The 13,541-nt window shown below is 40.6% G+C and overlaps 2 protein-coding genes and 1 non-coding gene across 4 annotated transcripts; 2 read left to right on the top strand and 1 right to left on the bottom strand.

The window, feature by feature from the left end:
- Positions 1 to 7,160, top strand: LOC146624302 (mesenteric estrogen-dependent adipogenesis protein-like). Of its 2 annotated transcripts, XM_085363844.1 has the most exons (5): positions 1 to 40; positions 6,034 to 6,296; positions 6,403 to 6,539; positions 6,783 to 6,898; positions 6,981 to 7,160. In XM_085363844.1, exons 2-5 carry the CDS (start codon positions 6,097 to 6,099, stop codon positions 7,158 to 7,160), a joined length of 633 nt encoding a protein of 210 aa, XP_085219970.1. In that variant the 5' UTR covers positions 1 to 40; positions 6,034 to 6,096. The 2 variants fall into 2 exon arrangements, with proteins under 2 accessions (XP_085219970.1, XP_085219971.1); XM_085363845.1 differs by lacking the exon at positions 1 to 40 and having other exon boundaries at positions 6,031 to 6,296.
- Positions 7,161 to 7,753: 593 nt separating this feature from the next.
- alox5ap (arachidonate 5-lipoxygenase-activating protein) lies at positions 7,754 to 11,919 on the bottom strand. Its single transcript, XM_085363846.1, has 6 exons — positions 11,877 to 11,919; positions 11,035 to 11,145; positions 10,876 to 10,957; positions 10,001 to 10,071; positions 7,995 to 8,076; positions 7,754 to 7,916 (listed from the first exon to the last, which is right to left on the bottom strand). The coding sequence occupies exons 1-6, from the start codon at positions 11,917 to 11,919 to the stop codon at positions 7,754 to 7,756; spliced, it is 552 nt and encodes a 183-aa protein (XP_085219972.1).
- Positions 11,920 to 12,824: 905 nt separating this feature from the next.
- Positions 12,825 to 12,896, top strand: trnae-uuc (transfer RNA glutamic acid (anticodon UUC)). The gene has a single exon. It is a non-coding gene; the product is annotated as a tRNA-Glu (tRNA).
- The last annotated feature ends 645 nt before the right edge of the window (positions 12,897 to 13,541 follow it).

Genomic DNA, 13,541 nt, shown 5'->3' on the forward strand with positions numbered 1-13,541 from the left:
AGTGAGAGCCCGCTCAGAGTTCGCCTCCCCACCTTACCAGGTAAATCAAAATCGATATTGGCAGCATAGCGGTGAGGTGGTTAGCACTGTGACTCTCTCAATGCATGTTAGCGTAACTAGTTATTTCTAAAGTGGCTCAAGTTTGAACAGAGACTGGAGCCTGTGCAGGAATGGCAAAACATGAGCGATATGTGATTTGTAAATGTGATCTGAAGTTAAATAAAGCAACAATATAACCACTTGCTCATAGAGACAAACAAAGCTTGAGCACAGGGCCTGCAACGTGATAAGAAATTCCCATAAGTGGGGCAGGGTGTTGGAATGAAGCAGAAACACAGGTTGCAGGTTATTCATTAACCACCAATGTTTTAAAATGCTCTGCGTTGTCACCGAGTCTCTGTTTGTGCAGGCGTACTCCTGCATATGTATGTAGGTCATTTGATAAAAGCTGATCCATCATGCTCTACTCTACTAAATGGAAAGTAAACAAAAGTGAATTCAAAATAACAGCACAAGGACTCATATTTTCTCAGTTAACCTATATATGACGGCCAGACCACAGTGAAACTCCCGTTTCTGACAGTGTACCGAAGTTTAACTACACACTGAATCCCCCAGATATCTTTTAATAATTTAAAAAGTACAACTTCAACACACCAAGTTTCACTTTTTCGACACGCTGAAAAAACGCTGCTGTAGTAAATGTAATAAATTTGTCCACATGACTCTCATAAAGTATAAGTAATAGGTCTATAAAATACAGGAGAGATTGCAAACTGATCAGAATGTCCTGTAATAAAAAAACAATTATGAGGGGTTTTTTTTGTTACTGTGGGCCCACTATGAAAACATCACACGCACCCACACACACGCATTTTCACTTTAGATAGTGAAAAACCAGAAATACATTTTCCAAAGCTTCAGTGGGCCAGATTCAATTCTAGCCCCGGTGCTCTATGTTTAACACCCCTTGGGCTATGATTAATTGCTTGACCTATTTTACAAAACACAATTAGAAAACAATTCTAATAAAAACGGATCAAATTAATTTCAAGCGCGACGTCTTCATCGTGTTTTATTTCGCCAACAGTTCAAACCACGTTATTCCCTCTAAACATTCACAGATAGACGTATAATCATATTTAATTAATCGTGTACAGACACTGCATTTTTATGATACATTTCAGCTGCAATTATGCAAAATTCGTCCGTTAGTCGAACCTCGGATACAGGAGGAACAATGCGGTTTTCGTCCTGGTCGCGGAACACTGGACCAGCTCTTTATCCTCTCCAGGATACTTGAGGGTGCATGGGAGCTTGCCCAACCAGTCTACATGTGTTTTGTGGACTTGGAGAAGGCATTCGACCGTGTCCCTCGGGGTGTCCTGTGGGAGGTGTTGCGGGAATATGGGGTGTCTGGCCCATTGCTACGGGCCATTCGATCCCTATACAACCGTTGCAAGAGCTTGGTTCGCATTGCAGGTGTTGTGCCAAAAAGTGATTGTCTGCCAGAAACTGATTGCCGTCCGCGGGAGCGCGCGCAGCTGCTTAAAGCTGCAGCGCCCGGATTACTTGCGTTGCCAGCTACTTTCGTGCAACTGATATAACGTGGGGGGAAAAAACCCCAAACACATTTATGCCTTTGTTATTAGGCAAAGGTATGCATTTATGGAGCTTTAACGTTTCTTGTAACCGAATTATGACGCTTATCAGAAGGTTGCTTTCAGTGTGTAGCGCAGTCACGAATGACTACACGCATCACGATGGAATAATTAATGCCCACAGGTTTAGTATGTCTACTCTCGTTGTTCATATTTGTTATAAGACTGTCGAATAGTAGTTAAAACAATAAAGACCTATTGTGCCAGTATCACCATGACTCTTTCTTGTTTGTTCAGAATAACGACTGAGAACATGGCATTTTAGCGCTACCAAAAAGTGATTGTGGCCTATAACTTGTCACTGAAACAATATTTCGGCTTCAAATTTGTTGGATATATTCCAGAAGGGTTACATGTGATATATTATATCCCAAAAACTCTCCAAGAACTGCTGAATAACTTGTACAGGAACAATAAAACTGATAATATGCCATTTTCAAGCTGCCAAAAAGTGATTGTGGCCTATAACTTGTCACTGAAACAATATTTCTGCTTCAAAATTGTTGGGTATCATCCAAAAGGGTTACATGTGACACATTATATCTCAAACAGTCTCTAAGGACTGTTGAATAACTATTAAAGGACCATTAATACCCATAATATGCCATTTTCGACCTGCCAAAAAGTGATTGTGGACTATAACTTGTCACTGAGATACTATTTCTGCTTCAAACTTGGTGGATGTCATTCAGAAGGGTCATATGTCAAATATTACATCTCTGTAACTATACCTGTATTCTCAAGAAGACATATTGCAATCTGTTGTCTCAAACTTGCAATACTTGAAGCAGAGTTCTCAAACTCTACTGGAACATCTTTTAAGATGCACTCTGCAAACTGTGAATAAAATATATAACAATGCAGTCATTATTTGTAGTAACATTTGCTATTCCAAAGATTTGAATCATATTTATTTTTAGAAAAATCACAGTAAGTGCTTGTGTTGAACAAGAACGATGACACAAATGGAGACACTGGAGGAGACAGAGCAGAGACTAGAACAAAAAGCAAGTGATTTTATTAAGGCAGGTAAACATGAACAAAACCCCAGCAAAGATGGAACAGGAGTAACAACTAAAGTGGGAAAATAATTATGAAAACTGTTATGAAACTATGATAAATATGAACCAATTTAGACAACTATCACAGCTCCTTCCTGAAACATCCTTGCTGCAGGAAGGAGCACTTTCCCAGATAATTCATCCCAACAGCAGTTAGACTCTATAACTCCTCAAGCACGATGTCATAATTCACTGGACTTTGTGGACATCCATGGTTACCATTCATGCACAATGCACCTTCTATGTTTATGGACATGCAGGTATACAGTATATGTATATTTAGTGTGTACATATGTGTGTTCATGTACATATCGTATAGATATCTATAACTTATTACTTATTACAGTAGTGGTAAAATGGTTAAGTTATGTTTTTGAAATGTTTTTGAAATGTTTCTTGTTTTGTATCGTTGTCTCCTATAATATTTATTGGTTGTTTATTTGTTTATTAAATCATTAATTTATGTTCGTGTTGCTGTGTGTGTTTCTGTGTTGTTCACAACATTAGAGTTCAGCTTTGATTGCAATTTGTTTGTAGGATGATTCAATTATTTTGTGTTTCCTAACATGTTAGCATAGTTACTGTATGCAAAGAATTAATATATATGTTGTTCCATGGTTAACTGGTGTTGAGCTTCCGCTATACCCCCTGTTTCTGGTCTATTTGTTAGTTTATTTTAACTGGTGGTTTCTTCTTTAATTGGATGTAATTGTTATTTGTTTTTGGTTTTCGCTTCAATTAATAAGTGCTGTATTGGAATGACATTTTTATTACCGTTTGTTTTGTCTTTCCTATTACTTGGTGTTCCCAATGTGTTTAAGCAGATCTCCTCCCACCTGTTTCCATTTGGCCATTATCCTTTTTTTGTATTATTTTTGAATTACAACATTTTTGAAATTTGACGTTTTATGCACAGGTTGAAAATGACATATTATCGGTATTAATGTTCTTTTAAAAGTTATTCAGCAGCTCTTGGAGAGTGTTTGGGATATAATATGTCACATGTAACCCTTCTGGATGATATCCAACAAGTTTGAAGCAGAAATATTGTTTCAGTGACAAGATATAGGCGGCAATCACTTTTTGGCAGGTTGGAAATTGCATATTATCAGTTTTATCGTTCCCTTAATGGTTATTCAGCAGTTCTAAGGGACTGTTTGAGATATAATGTGTCACATAGGACCCTTCAGAATGACATGCAGCAAGTTTGAAGCAGAAATAGTATTTCATTAACAAGATATAGGCCACAATCACTTTTTGGCAGGCTGAAAATGGCTTATTATCAATGTTAATGTTCCTTTACAGGTTATCCAGCAGTTCTAAGGGACTGTTTGAGATGTAATATTTGACATATGACCCTTCTAAATGACATCCGCCAAGTTTGAAGCAGAAATATTGTTTCAGTGACAAGTTATAGGCCACAATCACTTTTTGGCAGCTTGAAAATGGCATATTATCAGTTTTATTGTTCCTGTACAAGTTATTCAGCAGTTCTTGGAGAGTTTTTGGGATATAATATATCACATGTAACCCTTCTGGAATATATCCAACAAGTTTGAAGCCGAAATATTGTTTCAGTGACAAGTTATAGGCCACAATCACTTTTTGGTAGCGCTAAAATGCCATGTTCTCAGTCGTTATTCTGAACAAACAAGAAAGAGTCATGGTGATACTGGCACAATAGGTCTTTATTGTTTTAACTACTATTCGACAGTCTTATAACAAATATGAACAACGAGAGTAGACATACTAAACCTGTGGGCATTAATTATTCCATCGTGATGCGTGTAGTCATTCGTGACTGCGCTACACACTGAAAGCAACCTTCTGATAAGCGTCATAATTCGGTTACAAGAAACGTTAAAGCTCCATAAATGCATACCTTTGCCTAATAACAAAGGCATAAATGTGTTTGGGGTTTTTTCCCCCCACGTTATATCAGTTGCACGAAAGTAGCTGGCAACGCAAGTAATCCGGGCGCTGCAGCTTTAAGCAGCTGCGCGCGCTCCCGCGGACGGCAATCAGTTTCTAGCAGACAATCACTTTTTGGCACAACACCTGCAATAAGTCGGACTCGTTCCCGGTGGGTGATGGGCTCCGCCAGGGCTGCCCTTTGTCTCCGGTTCTGTTCATAATTTTTATGGACAGGATTTCTAGGCGCAGCCAAGTGGCGGAGGGCTTTCGCTTTGGTGGCCTCAGAATCTCATCTCTGATTTTTGCAGATGATGTGGTTCTGTTGGCTTCATCGGGTGAGGGCCTCCAGCTCGCACTGGAACGGTTCGCAGCCGAGTGTGAAGCAGCGGGAATGAGGATCAGCACCTCCAAATCTGAGGCCATGGTTCTCAGCCGGAAAAGGGTGGAGTGCCCACTCCGGGTCGGGGATGAGTTCCTGCCCCAAGTGGAGGAGTTCAAGTATCTCGGGGTCTTGTTCGCGAGTGATGGGAGAAGGGAGCCGGAGATCGACAGACGGATTGGGGCTGCAGCTGCAGTAATGCGGACGCTGCACCGGTCCGTCGTGGTGAAGAGGGAGCTGAGTGTAAAAGCGAAGCTCTCAATTTACCGGTCGATCTACGTCCCTACCCTCACCTATGGCCACGAGCTGTGGGTAGTGACCGAAAGAACGAGATCGCGGATACAAGCGGCAGAAATGAGCTTCCTCCGAAGGGTGGCTGGCCTCTCCCTTAGAGATAGGGTGAGAAGTTCGGCCATCCGGGAGGGGCTCAGAGTAGAGCAGCTGCTGCTCCACATCGAAAGGAGCCAGCTGAGGTGGTTCGGGCATCTGACAAGGATGCCCCCTGGGCGCCTCCTGGGTGAGGTGTTCCAGGCATGTCCCACCGGGAGGAGGCCCCGGGGCAGACCCAGGACACGCTGGAGAGATTATATCTCTCGGCTGGCCTGGGAACGCCTTGGTATTCCCCCGGATAAGCTGGAGGAGGTGGCTGGGGAGAGGGAGGTCTGGGCCTCTTTGCTTAGGCTGCTGCCCCCGCGACCCGGCCCCGGACAAAGTGGATGAGGATGGATGGATGGATTATGCAAAATCTTCCTTCTTCTTCAATCTTTCCTTCTGAGAAGCTGGAATCGGCCGCTGGCGTCTTTGAACAGGATGAGTTAAAAGGTTGAATCACCTGATCAAGCAGCTATGGATCACCTCCATAGCGCGGTAACTAAAGGCTTTTATTTTGGCTCAAAGGGAGCGGAAATCATATCAGTTCATCTCTTTAGACTTGGTGGTCGGTGGGCGTTACTAAAGGCTCAGAAGTCCATCAACTAGACCACATTACACCATTTTGCTGTTTGCCAACCCTATACAGAAGAAGAAGAAGAACTAGACCACATAAACGTCGGCAGGAGGTGAGAGAAGAAAACGTGACAGCATGCCGGTAAACAAGCAGTCGGGCAGCAGGATGAGAGTGACAGAAGTGGAGGAGTTTGTGAGAAATCCACCGCCAGGTTTCTCTGTGGAGACTCTCGGATCGGGTTACCGAGTCCGCTGCAACGAGGAGAAGAGCCTGGTGCTCATCGACGACTTCCAGTCCTGCGGGAAGAAGTTCGTTTTCCACAACTCGCTGGGAAGGTGAGAAAAGACAGAAATGCACACCCAAATGTATATTCATTTATTTATGCGTTCATATGTACAAGCAATGAATATGAAACTCTTTCTGTTTTGCTTTTGGCCACAGAAAAGTGAAAATGCACAACTTGTGGGAATACAGCAGCACGAGGAAGAGTCTGCTGTCCAAGGAGATCTATCTGCTGATTTCAGCCTGCGAAGAACAATCCTCAGTGAGCAACAAAAAGGCAGCCAGAGAACTCAGCGGTAAGTGTTTCCCTACACACAAGCTGTCATCTAACAGTAATTACACACAGTACAAAGAGCTGACAGTGGTGAAAACAACTCCGTATGTTACAGCTGTGGGCTGCTCGCTGGCACAGCTGACTCATGCAGGCCTCCAGATTTGGGTGGAGTTCACATTACAGTGAAAGCTTGCTTCTTACACCATGTTTCTGCGCAAACTCTCTCCTTTTCTGACTTTTTTACTCTTTCCTCATGAACTTTCAGTGGTGAAGCAGTATGTGGTGTGCATCGATGGCAACGAGCCGTTCACCAAGTGGCAGCTGGAGAGAGGCATGGATGGGACCATCTCTTCTGTTACTGGAGAAAGCTACAGAGTGGATGTGAGCAGGACTTCATGGTGCTTCTGTTGCACGAGCCTCTTTTATTCAGAATCACTATATGTTACCTTTCCCTTCATTTCAGATTGACCTGACTGAAGAAATGGAGAGCTGGGCAGCAAAAAACCTCATATCTGACGACCTCATGAAGGTCAAGCCCGTGTGGAGAGACGCCTCCTTCACCCTCAAATATTATTCTGATGCTCTGTTTGACTTTCCACACTGGCTTGGCTTCAGCAAAAGAATATTTAAGGTGCGTCTCTAATTGTTCTTATCAGATCTTAAACTAAATCCATGTTTTTGAGTCTCTTTAGGTTTTTGTCTAACTTTGCTTTTCTTGCATCTGTTCTTATTACAGTTGAGAATGACATGAGCCAGCTGAGGATGAAGAACGATGCAAACTTGAGTTTAACTGTTCACTTTAACCGGAGCTTGTTTTTGCATCTTCAGTAAAATAGATGAATGGTTGAAATATCATCCTGCCAGACTGACGCCTTTCCTCTGGAGATTTTAGGATCTGAGTCCAGAATTTCTGTCTGTTCAGTGGGTGGAAACTACTGACAAGGACTGAAAAAGACTTTCTGAATGTCATAAAGGTCGTTTTGTGTGTGCAAATATTTGTTTTTACATGATTTTTAATTGTTGTTTTGTTTGAGAGGTTTTATAGTGATCAAATTTGTGCTGCTGCACAATAAAATGTTTACAGATTTTGTAATGTCAAATCAATATTTGTTTGTGAGAATTATTTTATTATTTTTCCAAAAAAATGCAATGAATCTATTAAACAGTGTTTTTTAATGCAACAGAGATCCAGGAGCTAAATTATTCATGTGGAAAGGTTACATGACACAAACTCATTTAAGGGATAAGCAGAAGAGCAGTTGCAGCGTTAGTGATGGTTTCCACATATTCTTTATAGTCGCTGCCGTAGAAGCGCACCAGCAGGTAGTTGGCAATGCCAATGACACACATCAGGGAAAGGAAGGTGATGACCCGTTTTCCAAACAGGTAACCTGGGGTGCTGTACAGATGTGAAAAATTAATGCGATACTGCTTCTAAACACATAGAATACATGCTACTGGGTCTGTAGGAATTTACCTTTGAGGGGTTTGTCCCAAGTATCCAACAAAGTACTTCTGCCTGACGACGAGATAGATGATCCCAGCGAAAGCAGCGGGAGCTTCAAACAGAGGACAGAAAAAGATTCTGTATCTGGTTTCATAATACGCTGTGGGTCTTATATGGTATGGAACGCCAGGACTGCCATAATGAATTAATTAAATACACCATTAAATAATTAATTAAATGTGTCAATAATTAATTAAAATGTGAAATACATAAATAATTAATTAAATGTGTCAATAATTAATTAATTACATGTGTCATAACTATTTATTTAATTAATTAATTCCAATTTTAATTAATTATTGACACATTTAATTAATTATTTAATGGTGTATTTAATTAATTCATTATGGCAGTCCTGGCGTTCCATAATATGGTTTAGGTCTTTTTCCACTTAGTCAATCTCGACTCTGTGGCACAAACAGTAATATTTCAGCTAATAGTGTGCTTCATTCTTGTGACATCTGCACCCAAACAGAGCGTAGGCCCATTTTGCATTTTACTGGAGAGAGCTCATAAGTACAAAACACCCTGACCAACTCACACTGCACGCACTGTTTTCGAGGAAAAATCCAGTTATCCAATCCTATACTATTGAATGTTGCGGATCGCCCCGTGCGAGGGGCTGCATGGCGCTAATGCGTTAACGATCGTGCTAACGCGTTGACGTTGTGCAGCGCTTGCACAGGGCGATCCGCAGTAACTCGCTAACGGAGATTTCCCGTGTTAATGCGGTTATGGCGTTAACGTCATTTTAACGAGATTAATGCTGACAGCACTAATGATAAGGTATTTTAGGTAAGGTCAGGCAATACAGAGAAACAGGCCAACAAGTAAAGAGAAAAGTTTAGTGGTCAGACGAGAGATAAAATAAGCTATTTGCTCGCAATGGCAAAAGGTCAAACATGGTGGTGGTAGCATCACGCTCTGAGGGTGTTTTGCCTCCAGCAGTACTGGTATATTTCACAAAGTGGATGGAATAATGAAAAAGAAGGATTACATCCAAATTCTTGAACGTCATCTTAAATCAGCAGCAAGACGGTTAAAACTTGTTGAAACACAGTTGTTGAAAAACTGTTAGGTGTTTGAACAGGACAACGATAACAAACACACATCGAAACTGATTTCGATGTGTTTGCGCTAAATGGCTAACATTGAACAGGCTAACAGCCCTGACCTCAACCCTATACCCTAAGCCAGGACGGTGCCAGGAAATCAGCCAATTTAAATGCAATCTACCAATCCTTCCAACAAGACTTGTCAAATATCCAACCAGAGTTATTCCAGAAGGTTCTTGATGGCTACCAAAAGCATCTGGTTGAGGTCCAAATTACTAACATTAACATTTAGTTAAATTTTAGTGGGGTATATATTGGAGCTTGTATCTAAACTTTTGACCATGTGTGGATTACAAAGAATCCAAAATAAATTCAAACAAATCACTACACACAGAAAAAAGAACAGTTGAAAGAAATCATTAAAAGCTCCAAATTAGCATGACATTCATTCCCATGATGAGTTGATGTAAACTCTGGACCACAACTCTGGCTTGAACCACAGGTTGGTATTTTAAGCTCCCAGTCTGCTGACATGGGAATATATGGACTCCATATATTCCCATGTCAGCAGACTGGACTCCATATTATGGAGACTAACTTGCTGTTGGATCCAGCCTCAAGTAGCCACTAGAGGAACTGCATTTTATGTCAGCACTTGTGCTTGCGCTTTATTTTATTTTATCGGTTTGGCCTAAAGCTTATCCTTAAATTGTAGCAGCATGATCCACAGAAGGTTAATGTCAGTAAAGTCATGTGCAGATCTGACTTTCTACCTTTGAAAAACAGCAGCGTTTCAGGCATATTGGATTGTGTTGTGTTGTATTGTACAAGGAGAGAACAAACACTTTTCTAAATGTTTGCTTTTGTTTCCTGTGTGGGTGTGCACTGTTTACAGCCTCCTTTACATTCATGAATGATTACCTTGACTGAGACACAGACCAGCACACCACATTACTGCCAAGAAAGTGGGGTAAGCATCCATGCAGTTGCGACTAGAGAAGAAGTTTAAACAAAAGCTGTTATTAGCACATTTCAAGGCAAGTGTGAAGAAACTATGAAGCAATGGCAGATTAGTTAAAGGCAGAAGAACTGGAACGCCTGAGTCCCAAAATCTAGCATTTTGTGAGGTTTTTGTTGTAATTGTTGTGGAAGACACTTTGAAATGATAGTTTCCAAATTACCAAGTACTTCACAAAGGTTGAAGCATAGTTTATTAAAAACAACAATTTGCTTTACTATTTTTCTGCTTCTTTGTAAAGGAATGAATTAGCATGTTGAAGATCAATCGAACAAACTTCTTGACATGTCATTGCAACTGTATAGATGGAACAGATATATGAGAGGTTGGCCTTAAATCAGGGGTGTCGAACTCCAGGCCTCGAGGTCCTGCAGGTTTTAGATCTCACCCTGGGTCAACACACCTGAATCAAGTGATCAGTTCATTACCAGGCCTCTGGAGAACTTCAGGACATGTTGAGGAGGTAATTTATCCATTTAAATCAGCTGTGTTGGATCAAGGAAACATCTAAAACCTGCAGGGCACCGGCCCTCGAGGCCTGGAGTTCAACACATCATTGTTATTTCACCATCAAGTATTCAAATAAGGTCAGCGCCAGCCAGCTCTTTCCCCAACCGGGGAGGGTTCAAGCAAATGAGGACTGCCTCTGGATAGAGTTAACATTTGGTGGATTATGAGGCCGAATGGAAAGCCTATTAGGAAACAAATGTGATATTGTTTCAGTTCGCTGGTATTGATGTTGCAATAGAGAACTAATTGTTGAAGAAAGAGCACTCACTTGGCACAAGACACTCGCTCAAAAGCTGATGTGCGGGTATTATGGTTCTTGCATTCCCTCTCCACCTTCTGTGCGAAAAAAGCTTAAAAACAGAGAGTCAAGATTAAGCATTTGTGATGTGAGCGATACATTTCCAGTCACTGGGTTAGAGTTTCTCACCATTCTGAAGCACGCTGACAAGAGTGACGATGACCAGGAGGTAGATGTTTTCCACCACTTTGTTGGAGTCCATGATTATCCTGTGAGCTTTAGGAGCAGGTGTTTGCTGGGCTGAAAGAGACAAAGATTGTCTTTCACATCCAAACAGGCGTATTTAAAGTCAGTAGCAAATCATAAACCTGATCTCTCCCTTCATGACATCATGTTGTCCCATCCCACATACACACTTGTTTGTGGCTTCCCCTTTATGTAAATGATGCTCTGGTTTAATACAGAGGGCTGCAAACAACTTTGCTGCTACTTCCTCTGTGTGCTTGTGTAAGACCGGATTGCATGTAAAGGCCTGGCTTGATGTTTTGCAAAATTATTTGCATCACTATTACGCTATGTGTCACCTCTCATTACTCCCAGTAATTATATACATGAGTAGTGTTATGAACAGACACTTAAAGTATTTCTGGCAATAAATAATCAAGACCATGTATGGAGAATGTGTCAACATATACAACACAGTGCAAAAGGTTTGATTTAACCCTCGTTTCTTTATATTTTGCCTCAAAAGAGACAGACTTTCTATATACATTTGTTGTTATTTATATTATTTTAAAATAGTATATTTTGGTACTTTGTCATTTGTTCCAGTTTCTTTAGTTAAATGTATGAAACATGTCAAAGATGACACAGTTTGGCATACATAACATTTTATTTTTGTACCAAGAAGGTGATTCCCAAGGAGCTGTTAGCTGAAAACTTAGCATTTTACAGCACAGTGTGCAAGTAGAGGACAAATTTACAACAGGTGAACAGTATGTGAAACTGTCAAAAAAAGAAGAAAAATCCACCTGACACAGCACCGAGAGATGCATTTAGCCCTTCATGATCCATTCACGACCCATTGTCTTCAATGAAGTTTCATCAGAAATGGTTTCAGTGGAAGGGAGGCTGTCAAGACATGGCAATAACAACACACAAGAGCTTTGAATGTCCTTCGGGAAGACTTCTGAGTTATTCCTGAAGGCTACTTTACGAAAGTTTGTCGAAAAGAGTTCAGGATGTGTTGAAGAATAAAGTTTGTTGGAATTGTACAAACTCTTTTTTGCCTTATATATAGTAATTCCGAGTATGTTTGCAGATGTTTCAATTAATTGCCGACCTATTTTCTAGTTTCCTAGAAAAACGTCAATTACAGCATACTGTATAACACAACATCCATTTAAAATGAAGGTACCACCCCCAGAAACAATGTAATCATTTTTTATCCTACAAGAGTAAAAGTAGAGTAAAAATAGAGCTGGCTTATTCTTATTCTGATTTGACCCACTTACAGTCAAATAGCACCTGCGTGCGCCTTTCAAAGGAAATGCAACGTCCTCGCTGATTTTTTTAAATCTCTTTTCAAAACTTTATACTGAATGACTTTGATGCATTCTCGTATCGACTAAATCCAAATAAAGACGTCCTCCGCCCTACAAAACCCCAAACCCGAAGATATCCAGAGACTAATGTCGTTCTTAATTAAAAAATGTTTTTGCACACCTCTTCCTAACACCTACAGTGTAACACCGAACATGTTTATAATGCCTTTGGTTTACAAACACCAGTGAAGATGAGCTGGACTAAGGAGCTAGCTTAAAACATGCTGTTCGGTGTCAGCTGTCGGGGAACGAATCGCTAACGTTAAAGTTATTTTAGGAACGTCATGTCGCCAGGAACAAAAGTACCATTATCATCTCCTGATTCGTTTGCTATCCATTTGTCATATACATATGATGATGATTCTTGGCCGCAAATCCCATATGGTCTAGCGGTTAGGATTCCTGGTTTTCACCCAGGCGGCCCGGGTTCGACTCCCGGTATGGGAACGCCCTTTTTCCTCGAGTTTATTCTTTTTTTTTTTTTTTTTACATATCGTCACGTAAGCAGACGCAGGGTGCTTTATATAAAAACTTCACCCTACAAAACGACAGGACCACACACGCAGACAGCTTTCCTTTAATAAGTGCTTAATTTTAAATTTCCTCACCAATAAATGACACAACCAAAGGGTTGCCAATGCTAATGCTGTATCTTATTTAAAGCTTATCACCTGGCTGTGTAAAACATGCACCCAATAAACAGTTCTGAAACAAAGCTGCAGCCACCAAATGCAAATTATTTGTGGCTGGTAGTAAATTTACCCGCTACCAACCAGCATTTCCTGAGATTCTCTTGCGAATATGGTATATCATTAAATTGTTTATTGTTAAAAACAACAAGTGTGCAGTATGGTACTCAACCAATAACTGGGTACTTGAATGACCTGAAACCAGCCCATTTGACATTTAATACTAAAGTTTTAAGTAACTAAAGTTGAAAAATCTGAACATAAATATTTTATTTATCAAACAGGAAGCTAGTTGGAGGTTATGGTTATGTCCTGCCCCTTCCTTTTCATAATAACTGACATTTTGACAAGTACAAGAATCATATAAAGAATTTATTATTTACACTAAAAGACAGTTATAACT

Source organism: Diplotaxodon limnothrissa, linkage group LG10 (genome assembly GCF_057381915.1).
Source record: "Diplotaxodon limnothrissa isolate DT_005_m linkage group LG10, D_limnothrissa_male_GT1.1, whole genome shotgun sequence".
Lineage (NCBI taxonomy): Eukaryota > Metazoa > Chordata > Actinopteri > Cichliformes > Cichlidae > Diplotaxodon > Diplotaxodon limnothrissa.

Coding starts and splice junctions, on each gene's coding strand:
- alox5ap (XM_085363846.1), bottom strand. CDS start 11,919: ATGGATCATGAAGGGCTAAATGCATCTCTCGGTGCTGTGTCAG. Junction 10,958..11,034: donor TGTCAGCGTGCTTCAGAATG/GTGAGAAACTCT, acceptor TCTGTTTTTAAG/CTTTTTTCGCACAGAAGGTG. Junction 7,917..7,994: donor TTGGGACAAACCCCTCAAAG/GTAAATTCCTAC, acceptor ACATCTGTACAG/CACCCCAGGTTACCTGTTTG.
- LOC146624302 (XM_085363844.1), top strand. CDS start 6,097: ATGCCGGTAAACAAGCAGTCGGGCAGCAGGATGAGAGTGACAGAAGTG. Junction 6,297..6,402: donor TTCCACAACTCGCTGGGAAG/GTGAGAAAAGAC, acceptor TTTTGGCCACAG/AAAAGTGAAAATGCACAACT. Junction 6,899..6,980: donor GAGAAAGCTACAGAGTGGAT/GTGAGCAGGACT, acceptor CCTTCATTTCAG/ATTGACCTGACTGAAGAAAT.